Source organism: Hypomesus nipponensis, chromosome 14 (genome assembly GCF_054491055.1).
Source record: "Hypomesus nipponensis isolate SF chromosome 14, ASM5449105v1, whole genome shotgun sequence".
Taxonomy (NCBI): domain Eukaryota; kingdom Metazoa; phylum Chordata; class Actinopteri; order Osmeriformes; family Osmeridae; genus Hypomesus; species Hypomesus nipponensis.
Window position 1 is genome coordinate 14,397,653 of NC_140374.1, and position 21,174 is coordinate 14,418,826.

The following is a 21,174-nucleotide window of genomic DNA, read 5'->3' on the forward strand; positions in this document are numbered from 1 at the left end:
TCTCGTTATCAAACACACAGGCACATTATCCCCCCCGTAAGCCGTGAGTCATTATTTGGTGAGACTCTACAACAGAGTCCATGTTGTTTTGCAAACAGGGATTTTGTCTTACCAAGTTTTTATGTCACTGTTCTTCAATAATAGAAACATCCATGTGTTATAAACAGCATAGAGTATCACACATGATTTACCAGGAATTGCTGTTACATTGTCCACCTATTTGAAGGTAATAATAATGCATAATTAATATTTTAAGGAAAGGTCCTTGCGCAAAAACAATTTTTTACATTCATATTGCAAGTGCACTTTGGAAATATTGACTATTCCCTATTCCCATATTTGCATACTTTATCAGAGCATTACAAACCAGGAATTAGCTCAGAGAATTAGCTGCCACAACACCACATAAGATTCTCAGATCACATAAGATTCTCCTGACGTGTAGTTAAACTTACAGCCAAAGCTAGTTTGGTATTATTTAAGGCCCTAAACATAAAAATCTTAAACTCAAGAGAACCCCGTCTAAGCTAAGCACAAAATAGAAAGATTAAAATGGACAATATATGAATACATGACTCTAGTTTATTATGCATTGTCTCATTTTCGCATGATTTCTCTTGTTCTCAAGTGTTGCTGTCTTTTACATGTAGGCGCCAGAGCACTGACAATGTCTACACCTTAACCTATCCCAACGTTAGCTGGTAACTGTCAAAAATCAACATCTCAGTCATGTCTATCACGCCTCCACCCTGTCAGACACTGGCTCCCTGGTTCAGCACCGGTACTATTCATTATGGCACCACAGACAAGTAATCAGTCTTTACAGCTGGAGCAAAATGTCTTCCACTTCAAAGTGATCTGTCACACCCACAGATGCTATTAAATTGAATTAGATTTAATTTATAAGTTCCTATTAATTCAAAGTTGTCATGTCCACTAATTCAGGGCCAGTGTGACCAATGAGTTCACCGTCATTGCCTTAGCCTTGTTTTTTCCCTCCCTGTTTGTTGCCATGAGGTATGTGCAATAAATGAATAAATAAATACATAGGGAAAGTGGTGACAAAAATTACAGTGGCATTTATTGGATGGTTCCAGAGATTGGAAGTCCACAGATCAGATACAAACATTAATATACAAACATTCATAAAAGTTTTCACGAAAGACATCTCCTGTGTTTTTGTCAGTTTCAAATAACAACTACAAATGGGTGGAATGTCTGGAAACCCGAACTTTTTTCTGATGCACAACTTTTTGGTGAAAAAAAAAAATCAAGGTCCAGCTGAACATGAGTCAGCCTAGTCACATGTTTTATAAAGACCTGGGTGTTGAAATGCGTTTGGAAACGTGTGCATTGTTAAATACCACCGTTTTGTCTGCTGTTACAGTACACAAGGTGAAAAGGTTTTGCTTTCAATGCAACGTTTCTACATTCATTGAGTTTACATTGTGAGCTGGTATTATTCACTCAAGATCAGCTTTAAAAGAGCCAAGGACGAAGTTGCTGAATCCCAGGCAGTGTGACTCATTCCGAGATGTATTGACCTTTTTTCTTCTAGTTTCTGCACAGTGCAAGGACGGTGTTCTATCGAATTGTACAACCATGTCAGCATTTTTGTACTACCATAGTGCAAAACAGTCAGACTAACTTTAACCTTGGTGTGCTCATGTACAGTAAGCACTGAAAAGGAAAATCAAATGGCTAGGATAAAATGTTCTTGAACATATACAGCACATTTCCACTAAAACAACCACAAACAAACCAAGATAATAACCCAAATTCTGCTCCTCTCGATGGTCAGCGCTGGAGAAGGTGGGCAGGGACTCGACCTATGAGCAGGAGGGGAAGGTGCAGTTTGTGATGGACGCGGTGTACGCCATGGCCCACGCCCTCCACCGCATGCACCGCGAGCTGTGCTCCGGGTACCCCGGGCTGTGCCCCCGCATGGCCAACATCGACGGGAAGGAGCTGCTCAGCCACATCCGGGCAGTCAACTTCAATGGTAAGTATGGTCATATTTATTTCTGTAGCACATTTGCAAACGACTGAGGTTTTACCAGAGTGATGTAACGTTTTTTATTTATTGTTTAAATATTGTGGTTTGAGTTTTTTTAGTTTAAACTTTTATATTTTACAATATTCAAATATTGTATCATTTTTATTGTCATCCGACCTTCCGTAATAAGGTTAGGAACTTGTAGCACTCCAGTTACACGTGCAGTCTTTATTATTCATACACATACAAGGCCTTTTTTTTCAGTTGACTGATGAGCGATCTTTATCTTTTAGGAGGAAAATCCCTGTGCAGGTTTTACTCTTGACCCCAATAATGGCATGCATTCCTCTTTTTTATCACTGTTCTTCAGTCTCTCTTCACTTTCATCCATTTCTGCCCCCATCCCAACTCCCCCAAGGTCTGACACTTCCGCCCTCTTTGGCTCTTTCGTTATTCATTATTCCCTTCTTTCCCTCCTGCCTTTCTCCCTGCATCTTATCCCAGTCTTCCTTGCTTCTCTTTACTTTCTTCTTTCATCTTACTCCATTTTATCTCGTGCCATTTACACACCTCTCCCCCTCACTGCTCTCTTGAGTCCTGGATAGTGAAAAAACCCTCATCATTCACATTGTCACATCTGACCACGTTTCTGAGATCTATTTCTGTTCAATTTTTTTTTAATTCTAAGTAGTCTGTCTTTGTCTACTAATATTCACTATCCTGAATTACCTACTCTCTAGGCATTTTTAAACAACCAATCACCACAACCTATTGAAGTACTAAGAACTGTCCTTTGAATAATGGGCTTTGGCTTCCGTACGCTGTAATGGATAACATGAAAACATGCCAGACATGAGTCTCGCCTGGACGGCTCATCTTTTGAAGCTGGGCTACATTCTCCTGGAGTAGGTATCAGACTAGCGTTAGCAAAAACACACTTTGAAAAGTCTTGAGGACAGAAGCGAAGCGTGCTTTCAGATGGATTTGGGTCCTGCTGTATTTTAATTGCCACTCGCTGGGGCTAAAGGAAAAGGCAGGGCTTTGATATCTGGTATTTCTGAGAATATGAGATCAGTTTAAATGTTTAATTGCCAATACTGTTGCAGCTGTTGTAGGGTAGATGTTGTCAATTAGGAACCACAAGAAATACAGTTCTAGCAAAGAGTTGCAGTCGTTGAGTTGACTGTTTCATTTGAAAACATTATTTTTATACCAATTACAGGTGAATGGATATTTATCCGTCATCACGGATGAAATATTTAAGAACACCATCATTTTAGCGATAGTCTTTTGTAGTACATGTGATTTTAAATAATATCTAACCCAAAAAAGTCTCCAATAAATAGAATTCTACATTAATTGTTTGTGTAATTGTGAGTAGCCTTTTGAGATAAAACCTGACAGTCAACATTCTGGTGTTTGTATGACCCAACTATTTGGTATATCCACACCGCAAAGATTCAACTTTTTTCTCTTCCTCTTGAAACTAGCAACAACCTGCCAGCCCAACTGCTTCAACCAGGAATTATCACAATACTTTATCATCTTTTGCGAAACACGGCCAAAGAAAATGAGAAAATGATAAAAGTCCTGCCTTCAGCTCCCTTCATCTCTCTTCTCTTGGCCCTGCGTGCTTCTCCTTGATCTACCTTGAAATGTTTAATACTTCAGGCAGGAGAGTTACCACCACGGAATCCACCTCACCCTGAACAGAAAAGTCGATTTGAATAATTCTCCTATCTGCGTCTCAAGCAAGGGGCACTGTAGGAGATACAAAGCCGAGGGAAACAGGTGCACTCGCTGGGCTTCGCCAGGCAAACATACGGAATTGGTAAAGCTTCACTTGGTTGATTTTTCCACATCTTGCAGACCTCGAAGGGATTCCTCTCTCTTCCAGGCATGGTGAAATGTGGAGCAGTCCTGTGTTATTTTGGGAGGGAATCAGGGGTGATGGTGGATTAACAAAGAATACCTCACCACAGGCCTGAGATAGAAGATAGCAAATGGCCAGACCCACTTGCTGAAACAAAATCTTATTTTTAGTCGTTGATGACAGATCACACATGCATGCATTTGCAAATCTTGCTAAATCATTTAGACAAACACATTCAAATGTGAAATCAAGCATGATTGTGGTCTTGTATGTGGTTCTTATGGTGTCTGTTATTGTGGGTGTGTTTGCTCTTATAGGCTGCACATGTGCTCCACACTTGATAACACTTTGCTTGGGGTACAGTACACTGTAAAACATCTGTAACACATGCATGCTTCAAGATGTGTGTGGGCATATCAGAGCTGGGCCTGCACGCTCTGTGTGTGTGTCCCTTGACTGGCACAATCATGCTTGATTGAGCCTGCAGCAGAGCCTTAGCATAATCCACACGTATCACACATGAACATCACCAGTGTGTGTGTGTGTTTGTGTGTGTGCTGCCACACACTGTTTTTCTGAGAACAGGGCACCGGGGTTACCCATAAATCGGAGTTTGAAATGTAGCAAATCAGACGTCCAGCTTTAAGCAGCACTCTGACAGTGACTGTGACCGAGGCCGCAGGACAATCGCCAGCTCAAGCATGATTCCACTCGCCCCAGTGGCCGCGTGCATACGCTTATTTTTAGATGAGCGTTGCGAGGCTAATGGAGACTGAGCATAAACAGCTCCAATTGCCCCTAATGCTAACATTTGCTATGATAAGCCCTTCTGCACCAAGTCCCCTTGTCCGTGTGTCTTGTTTTGAATACGATTACTAGAGCGTGGAAGAATAGAACAGGCCGTCAGGGGGATGTTTCAGATTACTTTTGACAGGGACAGTTAACAACAAGGGTGATGAAAAGCAGTCCTATTGCCATTTTTGTTGTTCCATTATGCAGGCCATCTGGAAGATGTAATGTCTGAACTTTTTGTGGTCCTATAAGGAACAAGGAAGCACGCATGTGTGACTTAATGTGTGATAGGATGTGTTACTGAATTGATGAATACATAAAAAAAAGGGGAGGCCGAACAAAAATGTGCAACAAACACAAGAAATCCTCACCCAAAGTGGAGAATCTTTCTAATACCTTGCACAGGCCGACAGTGTGAAATATGCTGAATAGCCTTTTACTCTCCCTGACTCTAATAAACTAGCCAGAGAAGCCAGGGAGCAATCAATGCGAGAAGATGATTTCAATGGGTCAGAACCCCCCCATGTAATTCCTCAGACCTAATACTGCCTGTCAGTTTCTTAAAGGACAGCTCTAGGCCTAGACTTGTCAAATTGCTATGGGGTTGAAGAGGTTAGACCTCATGGCTGCAAGCACTTTTACCTGATTTGCCTTGCAGCAGGACTGGCATTGGAAACTTGACACCACATCACCGCCTGGCACCCCAAGCAGCAAATGGCAGTTGAGGATCTATGAGCAGTGTTCGTGCTTTTTGCCTTGCCGATATACCGTGAAATGAAATATAGGTGGGGGGTTTGGCACCATTAAAGTAAATGCCTGGGAATGTGGCTCCTGGAAGTCAGAGCAGTCTTCAATACAAACATTTTTTTTTTTTCACAAGGACACAGACGCACAGTAGTTGCCATGGAGCTTTCAAATCCAATTGGCTGTGATGCTCAGTACTCAACACATAGTCAGAAAAGGGCCTTTTGTAGACACTCCTTCAAAGAATCATTGGAATTTGACCTTAAAACTGAACTGAAAATAACTGGGAGGCTTCTTTACACGTTCCACTGTAGGTGTGTTGAAACGCATTCCATTTGAAAACTACAGCGCTTCCTGTAGGATACTGAAAACATGAATAGTTATATTGAAATGTATCTCACAATATGTAGACCTAATGTTTGTTGGTATGGATTACCTGAGAAACGATACACCTATTGTGAAATAAAACGCATCAGTAACCTTGTTGTCATGCAACAATGCGAGTTCACTCTTGGGAGTGAACGTATGGAAGTATACATTCACTGCAGTGCATCAGTAGAGTATCAGTGAGATTGTTCTTGTCCTAAATACCGTCTGCTGGATGTCAGAATGTGTTCCAGTACACCAGGGGTATGGATATGTTTTAAAATGTGTGTGGGACAGCGTCTTTCTTTTTTTACTGAGTATGCAGCCTTTAAGTGTAATGTTCTTAATAAAAAGTGATGGGACATGTATAATGAAACCTATGCCTCTGCTATACAGTTAACTGTAGAGGCATCTCAAAAACAAAGTTATGGATTATAAGACAATAAGCTTGTTCAGGAAACTCAAACAACCCACTTATTTTATCTTTTTTTTTATCCCCCAAAAGATACCTGTCTATAATCCCTGTTCCTCCCTGCCCACTGTATGCAAAACAGACATTGAATTATTCACAAATTTCCCAAGGCAGAAGTAGTGATGACTTGCTTAATTTAAGGCCCAAATCAAGGTTGATCTTGAATATACTGCAGTATCCTTGTATCCAGGCTGTTAATCATTCACCACTAACCTTAATTTAACAAGCGTCCATGAATTTCATTGAAGATTAGGTGGCAGATGTCAGAACCGTGTGTGCGTGCGTGGGTGTGTGTGTGTGCGTGCGCTGGAACGTGCGCTGGAACGTGTGCCTGCCTTCATGAGTGTGGGTGGGGTTGGGAAATGGAGAGACCATTTCACTGACTCTCTCTTTGATGTGCATTTGGAGACGTCAGGGTGAAAGATACGACAAGACCTTGACGACTCCCTCAAGTCATTTTAGTCTAGTCATATGAAAACAGAAAAGTACTTGGTTTCAGGTTCTCTGTAGGATAAGGAAAACCATGAGCTAGACAACCAAACCTTGTACGCTTCGAGCTCCAGGCTTTAGAACTTGGGTCTACATTTTGGTTTCTGCTTGTTTATTTGCAGTTGCAAAGTTACTAGTTTTGCAAGCCTCTTCCCCACTTCTCTTCTTATACAGAGCTTTACTATATTTTGCGAAAGTGTGAGTTTCCAGTTTGTTAACAGTTTGGCTGTCAGATTAGATTATTAAGATTTCACCCAGAGCACCCGAGTTCCCATCACAGAGTGCTAATATGGAATATTTTCAAGGCTCGACACAAGCGTTTTCTTTTTTTTCTGTTGCATGGCTCTCTCCCCTTGCGCCCAAATCTTATCATTTATCAAGACAGATACAGCAAGCTGTAGAAAGCCCTACTTTTATCTCTACTTGGATGTGCTAGCGGGGGAGAACCAGATCGTCATCCCAAGGCCGCTTGGCTTCCCTGATTCATAGCTGTGCGCTTGATTTGTGATGCATTTATTCACCTTATAGAGAAGCAGGGCCTAGACATAATCAAAACTAACACCCACTCACAAATGATAAATTACTGTGGGCGTGCACTTCTTCATTAAGAAAGACCTTTTCCTTTTAAATTCCAACTCTGAAGGAAAGTACTTTGAATGTGGCTCACATAATTGGAGTCTAAAGAGTGGGTCAACATGTGATTATGTCCAGGATTGGTTCAATCAAGGCACCACATCACAGCCTCATCATCCTGAGAATGACTCCCATAATGGGAAAACATGTTTGTTAAAGTTCCAATCAAGAGGCAATGATTGGGAGAGCAAACAGTCTAAGGTAGTCAGGAGAAAGTTTAAATAAGGTTGTGGAATTTTACTGTGTGACAAACTGGAATTTTGAAATACCCCATGTGATCATTTGTTTACTGCAAACCATGTTTGTACTATATTCAGGCCCATATCCATTCATGCCCATATCCCTGGGACTCTGTAGTCTGTTTCCGACAGCACCTGTATCTGCGGCCATACTCAGGGGCTCGTTTACTAACATTGCGACCGCAGCTTAATCTGCGCCTTTGCTCAACCGCAAATACCGCACGGTGTATTTCCGCATTTTGCGTGGTATTTATCAAACCAGATCCTTGTCGGGCAATCAGTGCCATACTCCGCCCTTTAGTGTCAATTAGTGCGCCATTAAAAGACGGGAGAAATCGCTATTTTACGCTTGAAGTGGGCGCAATCCTGTTTGTAAATGAGGCCCTCAGTGTCCAGAATGAGGTTTGTACCAGTTAACAGCTGTTTACCCACAACCTTCTGGCCCCTTTGGTTCTTCTGGAATCAGCAGGAACAGATGAGTGCAACGTTAATAATGGACATGTTTTTAAAGTTTACAAATGACTGTGGGAACTTCGTTTGTCAAACGAAATGGCTAGAGTGCCAACCTGAAAAACAACAAACAAATAAGGAAGTCACTGCAGAGCACCAAACTTCCTTGTCTGTCTAATTAAGACCCCAGAGTGCTGCTGTGAGAGCCAGATAGATGTGGTGGCATGTGAGGCCCTGCAGTTGGAACGATAATTGCAGCTCTTAGTCTCACTGCGAACCAAAGAGAGGGGTTTGATTGGCGTTAAGACGGGGGCTAAGTGTCTGAACTGATTAATTTATCAACAAAGGACACCGAAGAAGAAACGGCTGTAGGTGGTGTTTTGAGAGGTGACTCACATCTCTTTATCTTATATCCAAGGCCCCGGCATTTATTGATTTTCCTCGAATTTTTCCTGAGATATACATTTTTACATACATCTCGTTTATATACCATGCCCTCCTCCTTTCACACTGGATTAAGATGACTATCTTTACGGACACTGTGTGAGAGATCATTTGGGAGCTTCTCTTGTGGAAACTGATGAGAGGTATTTTACTCAGTCTGAGGGACGTTTTGTCCTTATCTGTGAAGTCCCAGAACGACGTAATATACATGCCAGGGAAATGAAAATGAACAACCGAAAACAATACAGTCCATCCTCTCCGTGGAGGTACAACATATGTCAAACTGTCTGCTTTATGTTTGCTATTTACTTATCATTGTAGTTTTTCTGCGATTTCCTGTCTTACAGGAAGTGCTAGCACCCCTGTGGTATTCAATGAGAATGGAGATGCTCCGGGACGCTACGACATTTTCCAGTACCAAATGAACAGGTCGACGGCAGAGTACAAGGTCATAGGTCACTGGACAGATCAGCTTCATCTAAACGTAGGCACAACCCACTAACTTCTAGCTTTGTTTTTCACCTAATTAAATGTAGGTTGATAAAATATACAATTATGTTATGATGACTGAGGAAATTTGGTAATTGAAGATTAGGATCATGTCAGGATCCCCATTTCCATACTAATTTCCCTCCAATCCCCCCTCCTGTCCCCTCTCTCCTCCCAGCTGGAGACCATGCAATGGACGAGCGGGGACCCGTCTGTGCCCGCCTCCGTGTGCAGCCTGCCCTGTCGGACGGGCGAGAGGAAGAAGGTGGTGAAGGGCGTGCCGTGCTGCTGGCACTGCGAGCGCTGCGAGGGCTACCACTTCCAGGCCAGCGAGTTCCTCTGCGAGCTGTGCCCGTACGAGCGGCGCCCCGACCAGAACCGCACGGGCTGCCAGCCCATCCCCATCATCAAGCTGGAGTGGCACTCGCCCTGGGCCGTGGTGCCCGTCTTCATCTCCGTCCTGGGCATCCTCGCCACCACCTTCACCATCGTCACCTTCGTCCGCTACCACGACACGCCCATCGTCCGCGCCTCGGGCCGCGAGATGAGCTACGTGCTGTTGACGGGCATTTTCCTGTGCTACGCCATCACCTTCCCCATGATCGCCGCGCCCGACGTGGCGGTGTGCTCCTTCCGCCGGATCTTCCTGGGGCTGGGCATGTGCTTCAGCTACGCGGCGCTGCTCACCAAGACCAACCGCATCCACCGCATCTTCGAGCAGGGCAAGAAGGCGGTGACAGCGCCGCGCTTCATCTCGCCGGCGTCCCAGCTCGTCATCACCTTCTCGCTCATCTCCGTGCAGCTGCTCGGCGTGTTTGTGTGGTTCGCGGCCGACCCGCCCCACACGGTGGTGGACTACGGCGAGCAGCGGACGCAGGACCCGGCGACGGCACGCGGCGTGCTCAAGTGCGACATCTCGGACCTGTCGCTCATCTGCTCGCTGGGCTACTCCATCCTGCTGATGGTCACGTGTACTGTTTACGCCATCAAGACCAGGGGCGTGCCAGAGACCTTCAACGAGGCCAAGCCCATTGGATTTACTATGTATACGACCTGTATCATTTGGTTAGCTTTTATACCGATCTTCTTCGGGACGGCACAATCAGCGGAGAGGGTGAGTCACCTTGTTTTCTGTGTCCATGTTCCATAGGTAAAGCAATACCGAGGCTTACTTGCAAGGAAAGTGGACGTTTCTCGTTTTTCGAAGTGGCAGTTTCTAACATCTTCACTTTTGCAAGATGCTTGAGTAGGCTCGCTATATTTGATGTGCCATACACAAAGGTTTTTCAATACAGTCTAGAGGGCGCCATGGTAGCTAACTGGATAAGTGCACATACCAGCCCTCACCGCAGCAGCTTGAATTTAAATCCAGCCATGGCCCTTTTCTGCATGTTTTCTTTCTCTCCCTACCTTTCCTGTCACATGCCACTTAAAAACTGTCCAATAAAGCATGAAAAATGCCAAAGAAATATGTCTTTAAAATACGGTCTAGTAAGCACTGACTTGTAATGAATGGCCTACCTCAACTCAGGCCTGGCTTGTTCTCTGATGTGACAGCATAACTACTAGTCAGGTTCCCGAAATGATTGTGGTGCAGGTGGGAGATTACCACACAGACACATAATCACGCTACCGTGAGGGGGTTTGCTAATTTGAGTCTGAACAGGGATTTTGAGAAAAACATCCCGTCAATATTTTTCATGTGAGGTGTAGTGGGACTCTTAATGGGATTTATATCACCTTTGGATTTCAGTTTTATTGTATTTTTGGGGTCTCTGAGGAAGAGAAAAGAGGAAGGTGGTTGGGTTCTCTGGCATGTTCTTTTATAATGGGCTTCACTGTCGGGTGTGTGTGTGTGTGTTTGTGTGCTAATGTGTCAACTCAAACACTAGTACAAGATTCTGACATTTCACAATTAAGCACTGCATATTGCCATGGATGCGTTCAATGGTATATTCAACGTTACACAAGGTTTTAAAAGATAGATGGTTGCCAGATTCTCCCACAGGCTGTTTCTTTAAGGGAGGCCTGCAATTGAAGATCCCCTGTATTTGTGTGAGTGAATTAAATTGATGAGATGAGGATGTAGACGGCATGTAGCAACTGAAGGCTATTTTTCTTCACAAGGCTATATTTAAACAAGCTCTCATTAACACAATATCTGTATTCAGGTTTATCTGCTGTCACTTAACTGAAATACTTTAGAATGTTGGGAAACTGTGGTCCAAACTGTATACTGCAGCTCATTCATTTATTAAGCAGGCAATACATATGGATTGCTGGATATATGTCCATTGCACATATGAATCAGACTTCCTAAGTGAGCTTACATCCATATACAGTAGGTCTGCAGTATATGGAAAAAGATGAAAGTTGACTTTGAGCGTATGTTTTCAATATTTTAGTTAGAAAAGCCTGGTAGAAGCGAAAACAAAGCTCTACAATATTTCACATTTTCCCTCCTTTCCTGTCTGTATTGTTGACAGACAACAAGCTGGTAAACTCAGAATGGTTTCACCTCTCTCCACAAGTACTTCACACTTTTCATGTTGACCCCGGAGCTTGCATCTAGCCCCTTTCAGTGACTTTGTAGTTGGTATTATTAAGATTTATGTTGTCTCCAAGGTCACAGTTGTTGTCAAACATAACTGCCTTGTACGGGGGTCCTATCAAGCAATGCATGACTAATCAAGTTTGTATGGGATTTTTGGGGACACCATGCTAACCACAAGCTGCCTGTTTTGAATCCCGATAGAGTGCAATGCTAAGCTAATTATAGACTACCCACAGTGGAGCACAGAATAAATAAACAAAATGAGTCCTCGATAGATCTCTCACTTGACCTTTGTAAAACCCAGTTAAGTTAAAGAAAAGCTTACGCCAGCTGGTGTTTCTAGCTCATTAGTTTTAGCTCCTTGTGTCTCAGGTATTCTGAAGTATCTGCTACTCTGCAGTCTTTCAAACAACTCACATGGGTTCCCTACAGTATAGACATGTCATATTATATCTAATGTTTTCACTAGGAAATGAACATTAACAAACGTTGTTTTGTCATACAGACCTAATTAATTGCCGCTGGGAAGAACATTTTTGTGTACGTCATTATAGTTTGAGGGACTTTTTAGTAAGCGGTTTCTTAATTTCCACTATACAGTGTGTTATGTTATTATTGTATGCAAATGTGTGGAGGGTTGTTTTTTGTATATTGTTTGGTTAACCTTGAACACAACAACAACTTTGTCATCAACAGCATTGAGGGCCAGCCCAACTCGCACAGTGGCCGGATCTTAGTCCAGCTCTTATTGTACACAGATGGCTAACCTAGGCTATTTGAATTGCTAATGTATGAGGTCCACATTGTACGTCTGGTGTGGGAACCAGGTAGATCTCCAGAAGCCCGGCAGGTCGTCATGGAAAGTTCAACTCCCCCCAAAAGAACAAATCTGACTTTGGGATGTGATCACGAGCAGGTAATTGGGTTGACAGTGCAGATGTTTTCTTGCTGTGCGGCACAAGTCCGATTCCACGGTCCAGTCATGGGGCTATTCCGTCCTATTGAGCCAGCACGTCATATGGATAAGTCTCTCGCGAGAGGGAATTATGTAGTCATCTTTTAGCCACCTGTGAACAATAACAGTTTTCCCCGACTGCGGTGAGAAACATGACTAACGCCAAGGGCTTGTTTATTATTCATTGAAAATATGTTGTGTCTGCTTGGCTCTCGAATGAGAAACACAGCTATGGTCAAAGCTATTGACTTTTCCGTCACCCTACTTAGGAAATGGATGCTCCAATCCCATCCCAATCCAGTGTAAACATATGCTAATAGTACAACGCAATGAATATAACTGCAGCTCAGAAAAATCAATGAATGGCTGGAATTGTACAGTGTGCCTGGCATAATTGAGAGTTAAATTCTCACTCCCAAATGACTGACACATACATATTTATACACACACGCACACACACACACAGCTTGAATTAGACCTACTATCCGCCAGTCCAAGCTGTTACTGCAAACCCAATGTGTCAAACTCACCATTCACCAGTGGACTGATAGCAGATTGTTTTGCCACAAGACAGAATAGCTGTCAAATTCTCAAACGGTCTGCAGCCCTGTATTAATCTTTGCAGAATTACTCTGCTCTCTAACGCCCCATGAAAGATCCCCACAGCAGGCATCATTTGGTAAAGACCTGCAAACAACACACATCAACAATCCTGTCCTTCTGACAAATGAAACTCAAATACTTTTGTCCAGAAGGCTGGTCAAAATCACCTGCCGAAAAGTTTTCCAAAAAACAGACTTTTGTTTTGAAAAACTTTGGCCCCACCAATAGAATTAGGAGTATTAATTCAAATATTTGCCATAATCATCTACTCACATGCATCACACAGTACTTCCACTACTGTTTTTACATCTGTGCAACCCTTTTTTTAGCCTTGTTGTCATGGCTGTCAACACATGGTACGACAGTTCCCAAAATACCCAATGTCCAGTTAGCTCGGTGTGACTCATTCCACTTGGACTTGTCTTGTTTAGTCTGCATTTAAGCCTCCCAAGCTGGCTATTGCTTTCAGTGGTTTAACTGAAGCCCAACTCTGTATCACCGAGTGTCAGGCCTGGACTCAAAGCAAGAGCATAATGGTGAAGAGGATTTGAATACAGTTATCACATACACTCATTATGTATTATCAAGAATATGTTTGAGCAGTGACCTGTTTCTCCAGGGTGGATGTCTCCATAACCATCAGCTCCACTTCCAGCTCACTTCAGCTCCCTTATTTACTGGTAGGATCGGGCCAATCAGGGTTTTCCCCAGAGAACATGACTAATCTCCTAAGCTACTAGTACTGAATATACTCCTCTGGGAGATCCGTCAAAATCCCAAACAGCCTAGGTAGGCTGATGCGCAGAAAACTGTCAGGAATAATCAGGGTAGTTATTGCTGTGCCATTGTCAGCCGTTCTCTGTTGCAAAGCACCTCTTCACCACTGATTGCCTTATTACATGGACAAGAGGTGGTGTGATTACAGATGGCAGGAAGCTGATGTCCTCTTCCTTGTTGTTCTTGTCTGTGAAGTCCGATACAGCATCGTTGCACAGCTTTCCAGGCTGCACTGCTGGGTAGGTGTGTTTGGCGTCAGAGGGTGTTTTGGGGGGGCTGGTGCTGGAACTTCTGAGAGTAGTGAGAGCTGAAGGCAAAGTTTCGATTGGACGCCCATCCCTGTGGCTGATCTTTCCCTCTGCAGCTGAATGATATGTTGCCCATCCTGTGGCCCACGGGTTCACCGAGAATATAGGAACGGAGCTTCAATGATAGCTATGGATGGTAGTAATAAAATTGCAGTTCATATTGACTTTCTCCGAGTCAAAGGTGAATGAAAGCCACGCAGCCGAGCGAGGCTAATCGTCCACTTTGATAGATTTGGAAAATAGCTGTGAAATAGATGTAAGGGGGAAAGGAACGCATCATATTTGTCAACGTATACAGATATCAAAGACTTGCTCGGTTGAAGTCTATGAAATATATAAAGATAAGGTCAGCTGTAGTAGTTTGTGTGCTGGAATACAGCACTGGACTGAGATGTAGTGAACACATGGTCTTTGAAGTTTAAAATGAGGCTTAACCAGTCAAAATGACAGACAGTATCTGACCTGAAAAAGTCCAACTTGTTTTCCATCTGCCCGTCAAACCCTGTTCAAAGATAAGTCTGACACACTGCAGGAGTAGTAGTAGCCTACACAATAACGGTGAATTTTTAAGAGCAAATATGTGAGCTGGCTCGAAATTATACAAAGACATACATTATGTGAAGAACTGAGACAGACTTGCGAGAGAGAAGGTAAGCCGAAGGTTTTTAATTGCACCTTTTGGTGTAAAACAAAAACAAAACTGAAATCTATGTCTGCATGTCTCTTCAGTCTTCAAGTGTCTTAGCCTCTGGCCCTCCTGGCTCAATCATTCGGGTTCTTCTCTCCTTACGGCGAGTCTGTGTAGCGTAAAACGTCCACAACAACCAACATATCACCCCTTTTTGTCCCCTTTTGTACTCACCAGGAGTGGGGTAAATGAGCAACAGGTGTACCTCGTTGAGGCTCTCTCCCCCAGCCCATGAGTAAAGGGCCAACAGGCTGCCAGACCCATGGCTGACGAGGCCCCCTTGTCACAATTATCAATACCTCATCCTATGTCGCCATGGTTATTGCTGTTGTACAAAATCTGAAGTAGCTGTCAAAATAATTAACCACCAAATATTTTGTCACTGGCATGCCTTCTAGTGGACAGTTTTTAACATCAATGTTGACATGAAGATAGCAGTGGAGAACGTTTATAATGCTGCTTGCCTAGCTTTCGTGTACATACGTTGTGGTATCATGAGATGCTAGATCACTGTGCGGGGTGTAGGGTAGTGCGTCACCACCGGCCAGAGCAGGCAAAAGGGTGTTCAAACAAAGAAACCGGTTTATTCACCAACAAAAAAACGTATTTTCGAAAGCAAAACATAAATTATTTTAAAGCAAAACAGAGGCCTCATAAAGTTGCTCCTCAATTGGATCCTACCAACGGTATACTCAAATCAAAGCTCCTCGGGCCACCCTTTTTTCCTCTCTCTCCCACACCTGAGCTCCCGCTTCAGAGGGCTGAGGCATTTGCACCTGTTGGCGTGGTGCATTCTGGGAGACGTAGTTCTCCTGTCAGCCATCTTGTGGCATGGTAGCCACTCCTAGAGAGAAATATGCCGTCCCTCTACCACACGTCCTCTCGTGATGCCACACAGTACACATACAAAATTGAGGCCTTTATTCACATTGTACCTAAATATCCATCCTACTGCAAACACTTACAATATAATTGCAAGGATAATTACCCTTTCCGCAACCACAGACTGAATATCATGTGTTCATTCACATAAGTGGTTGCAATTATATACACACAGGGTTCTCAGCAAGTGAACTTTGGTCGAGAAAAAGTGGAACATTTGAAAAATTCTCAATCATTCTGTCCTTTAAGAACAGGTGAGAATATAGACTTAAGGTATAATGTAGCAGGTATAAGGTAGCATTCCAAACCTACAATAGGCTACAGGGGGCAAACTCAATATATGACACCATCCAGCCCTAGTTTCCTGACACCTTGGTCCGATTTGTCTCCTCAAGGCTCCTCTCCTCTTGCCCTAACATACAATCTCGGCTGCATTATGCATCAGGCTACTATAGGGTATACGTTTATTAGTCATTCTCTGACATTGTCGCTATATTTTGCCATGTTCTGGCATACTGTAAATGTCAGTGAATTTTGCGCCCCAGATTTCTCTGTGACCCATATGCGAGGGCAATATCAGTCGTCGGTCCTGTTGCCTTCTAAAGCTCCACTTGATCACTCTTAATATAGATCTAAGGAGCATGCTGAACTGGTTTAAACTAGGGGCTACACGCCAACAGCCACATGTTGCCTCTGCTGGAGACTGAAAATAGTAGGAGAATCACAGTCAGAAGGATATGAAAAAATCGTCAACTAGCTGTGCCAAAAGGTTTCTAGTGGGGTATAAAACAATAACAACATTGGTATGTCGGTGGCTATGTATGATTGTTTGTATTAATATAATATGTATGCAGTCTATTTAACAGACGCATTTGTCCAAAACGACTTAGAAGGGGTGTTTGGACTTGCTAGTTGTTACCTCTTGATCTGCAGTCAAATGCTCTCCCACTGAACACCGAGGCTATTTTAAGCAATTGTTTTCTACTCTGTCTCCCTTGTAATTCATCTCCAGATGTGATGTTTACAAAACTGCCTGTCCGACCTTGAAACGTGCGATCTAAGTGGGGCCGTAACAACGTTTGGTCGTTGCATTATAAATCACTCCCCAAGTCGTTACTCAGAGCCCCTACAAATGGTTTTATGCTCCAGTGTCCACAATGTGTTTTTCTAACGATACCTTTGATGTGCGATGGAATCGCTGTTGTAGCGATGTTTGGATCCCAGGGAGAGTTGCCATCTGTTGCGAGTTCCTCCTCCTCACTCTTCGCCGCCAAAACTGCAGAGACATGCTTCAGCGGCCCCCCTCTGAGGATTCCCTGCTGTCAGTTTACCACTCAATGAGAGCGCTATTAGTCCTGCTCCCGGGTTTCTGAGGCAGTTGCCATGACTACTCAGGTGGTCTCGCGGCGCGGCTGAGACGTGTGCGCGCAGGTGTGTTTGCATCAGTGCTTTTTGACAGGCATCAGCCTAACGGCAAAATGGCAAAGTGGAAGAAAGGAAACACCATCTCATGTCTTGGTGTGTGTATGGATGGATGTGGAGGATAGGCAAAGTGTTTGTGCGTGTGTGCTTTTGGTTAAGGAAACATAATTTGCTTTTGTACTATACATGGTTAAGTTGTTTTGGTTGGAAAGCTCCCTGTGGGTTTGCAGTGGATTTGTAAAGTAACTGTTAAACACAACTTGAAACTAACCAAGCATGAGCAGGGAGCAGAAGAGGACACTGGGTAGATTTGACGCAGCATTTCTTAAGACAGCTGGACAATGTTTCTCAAAAGAAAGTTTACCCATCCCAGGTTCCCAAGATGCAATTTACTTGCATCCCAAACACCTTTAGATTCAGATACATTAGTTGAGAGAGGTATGGTCTGATAGCCAGGCAACGCCATGTTTATTAGTCTGGAACCCCTCTGTTCCATTCTTGACATCCAGTGGGAGTTAACAACGGACGCAGACCCAAAATGTCTCTGGACTCAATTGGATATAATTTGATAGATGCTATGCCTCAATGAGGCTCCACTTTCGTGTCCGCATCAAACCTGCTCCATTTGAATTCATTATGATGGGCCCAGCACTTTATGGCAGAGGGAAATCTGTTGGAATGGGAATGCGGTTAGACCAATCAATCCTGCCAGAGCACATACATGAGCTCGCAGACGAGCATGGTTCCCTGGCTAATGGTCTTATACAATAGGAAAACTCCCCTATTGCTTGTCAGCACGGTACACCCAGTGACCTTTGACCTGTGCAACTTGAAACTGTATTCACAGTGCATGATTGACAAGCTGCTCACCAACCTGAAGAGCACTTCCCTCTTAGGCTACTCACTTTGAAGCAGATGGGACCAAATGACTGATGTTCCTCTCTCTCCCTGTCTCCCTCTCCTACTCTCCTTCTTGTTACCTCTCCATCCCTCTCCCTCTTTCTCCCTGCCTCTCCATCCATACCTCCCTTTCTCTCTCTCCCTCCCTGCCCCCCCCCCCGCCCTCCACACAAACCCCCTTTTTCTCTTCGCCCACCCTCTCCCTCTCCCACCGTCTACTCAATGCTGCTCCCTCTCCCTCCCTCCCTCCCTCCAGATGTACATCCAGACCGCCACCCTGACCGTGTCCCTCAGTTTGAGCGCCTCCGTGTCTCTGGGCATGCTCTACATGCCCAAGGTCTACATCATCATCTTCCACCCGGAGCAGAACGTGCCCAAGCGCAAGCGCAGCTTCAAGGCCATCGTCACCGCCGCCACCATGACCAGCAAGCTGTCCCAGCTGGCCGCCGAGCGGCCCAACGGCGAGGTGAAGACAGAGCTCTGCGAGGGCATGGAGGCCAACCGTGAGTCTGGGTGTTTGGGTTTCATTGAGCTGATTACTCTGCAGACGTTTGCCTAGGGAAATGTATTGCGTGTTTTGGGATATTGTGCGTGCTTCACGCTCAAGTGGAGCAGACTTTATACCCAACGTACATCAACATTCCCCTCACGAGTTTCAATTTTTTGTCCTCCAGGTTTGGCCAAAGTCTTAGGTAATCCTAATGGCTACATTGCTGTATGCGTGTCGTATTCACATAATCAGCCTTTTAAGTCTCAAGTTGCTTTAGGGTGAATTCAAATTGCTTTAGGGTTTAAGGGTGGTCTTGAAAGACTGGCAAATAGACCATTGAATTCTAATTTGGCAAAAAATTGCATTAAAGTTTGTTAGAAAATCACTTGAGGATGGAACTGATAGAATTAAAGTTCTTATCACTCAGGGTTGAACATCATAGATGTTTCTTCAGCTTAAGTCAGTAGAAGTTTGAGAATTTGGAAGAGGCAAAAGTTACTTGTTTGTTCTTTGAAATTGATTTATTATCTCGCAGAGGCCTGATCCCACAAAGCTTCTAATCTGTTTTATTCCAAATTACTGTTTGGTCTTTGTGTCAACATTACTCTCATATCAACATACAGTTATTTTGAGTTCAGATTGACGCTTGCTGCTGTATGCATGTCATTAATATTCTATAGGAATCAACAAGGCAAACTTGCACTCTTTGTTAATTTGTGTTTATTTTTTCAGTGCCGACGACCAAAACAACATATGTCAGCTACACAAATCATGCCATTTGAAAAGGGATGCTCCCAAAGGCCGCGGGCATTCACATGCAGACTTGGATATGCCTCACTCGAAGCCGACCACGACTTCCAACAAGCATGAGACATTAATCTTGCTCAGTGTCTAACAAACAATTGAGAAGGCGTTCAGACAGAATAGATAACTGTCTGTGTTGTCATGTATACAGACTTGGACTTTGGGGCCAGTATCAAAACAAAAACAAAACGCCAAAATCCATCTAGAGACCAAACAAAAAAGGCGATGGTAAACACACAAAAAAACGACATAAGTTAAAATAGAATTTAAAAATACATTGTTGGGATCAACCATGTTAGTTGTTATTCTTATCGTACAGTACGTAATTTGTGGTTGTGAAGATTTTCAAATTCTTGTCTCATGTCGTCTGTCCGACTTGCATTATGAGATGAGTATGTCTCTGTATTGGCTATCTGAAGGGTAGCCTTGAGTTGTGAAATCTGTAAATGCCATGGTTTAAGCATGCCAATTTTGATACAAATACTTTATTTATAATAAAGGAATGTTTTGCAAATGTTTAGCTTGGTGAAAGTGCATTTTAGAAGAACTAAGATAGAAACTGGATGGTAATAGAAATACACAATGACACAGTCGAGATGATACTTGATTAAGGTTTTTTTTTCCCCCTCAACCACCTAATTTGGTGGGCGTCATTTTAAATGAACATGTTGTAATCGTAGGGCGTAGCTCTCCACTCAACACACACTGTAGGACTGCACAACATGTCCCTCGACAGAATGTGAAAACCAGCAAAGAAGATCAATATGGTCGATGGAACAGGCAGGGATGAATCAATAAAAAACTGCAAGTGAAAACTCCTCAAGCATGTAATGAATATTTCGGCATTTTTCTTGTGAGGGAAAGGACAGGTACCTGAGTGATGAAGCCCTCAGGCATTCCTTGTTTATTTCCCTGGCTGATGATCTCATTTCACCCTGTGTCGCCAGGAAGAACTAACGAAAAACATGCTTAATCCCCCTCAGTGTCTTGACCATGGGCAAAATGGCTTGTCCGTTAACGGGAAAAAATGTTTTTCCTGACTTACAAAGACACCTTCTCCTTTGAATTCTCCTTGTATTTAATTGTTTTTACAAATTCAGCAGGCATGATAAAATATGAACACATGTTGATATTGACTGACTGCTCTCTGGAGAGAGGCTGGAACACAGCATTTGACCAAACAGCTCCCCTTCAACGCTGCAATCAGTTTGTTTTGTTCAGTTTGGTTTCTTAGGCGGGAACCCCGTCTCCAATCCTATGTGGTCTACTAGCCATGTTTATAGTTGGCCTTGGACATGTTACTCAGAGTTATTGATCAAATGTCTTTTTTTGTAGGTGTTTTAGATTTATTTGAGTTTTGACCGACTTGTGGTTTCACGACATTCCCAGGTGTGGTCTCTGCGTCTAAAAATAGCTTGGGAATATAGATTTTTTTCATTCACCATCCAGACATCCTCTGCTGTACCTTTTTATTTATTTGTAAGATGGATGTGACACATCCATCTACAACCTACTGTCCCTCTCAAACCTAAATTAGGTAGTTGAGGGATTTAACAACAACAAAAATAATCTTAAATCTTAATCTCTAAATAATTTTAATTCATTATGTCAACCACACAAAAACAAACTACAGCCATCCAATTATAACTGACTCTCAATGCTGAATCAAATGTTGGATAAAGGTCTGTAGCTTACATCTAAAGTAAAAAAAAAAAAAGGACTTAAATGTCAGACTAAGCTGAATTGACTTGGAATCGCCTGTCGTATTGCTCTCAACCTCCTCCAAAGACGAGTTATGACCAGG

General features: G+C 43.3%; 1 protein-coding gene across 1 annotated transcript in view; it reads left to right on the forward strand.

Moving 5' to 3' along the window:
* The window catches only part of LOC146258738 (metabotropic glutamate receptor 8-like), an 86,400-nt gene extending 66,512 nt beyond the window's left edge, over positions 1–19,888 (forward strand). Inside the window, exons 6-10 of the mRNA XM_084671831.1 lie at positions 1,802–2,002; positions 8,846–8,982; positions 9,166–10,101; positions 18,333–18,579; positions 19,299–19,888. Coding sequence (XP_084527957.1) covers positions 1,802–2,002; positions 8,846–8,982; positions 9,166–10,101; positions 18,333–18,579; positions 19,299–19,348 — 1,571 coding nt within the window. The 3' untranslated portion in view covers positions 19,349–19,888. The remainder of the gene's footprint in view (positions 1–1,801; positions 2,003–8,845; positions 8,983–9,165; positions 10,102–18,332; positions 18,580–19,298) is intronic.
* Positions 19,889–21,174: the final 1,286 nt, after the last annotated feature.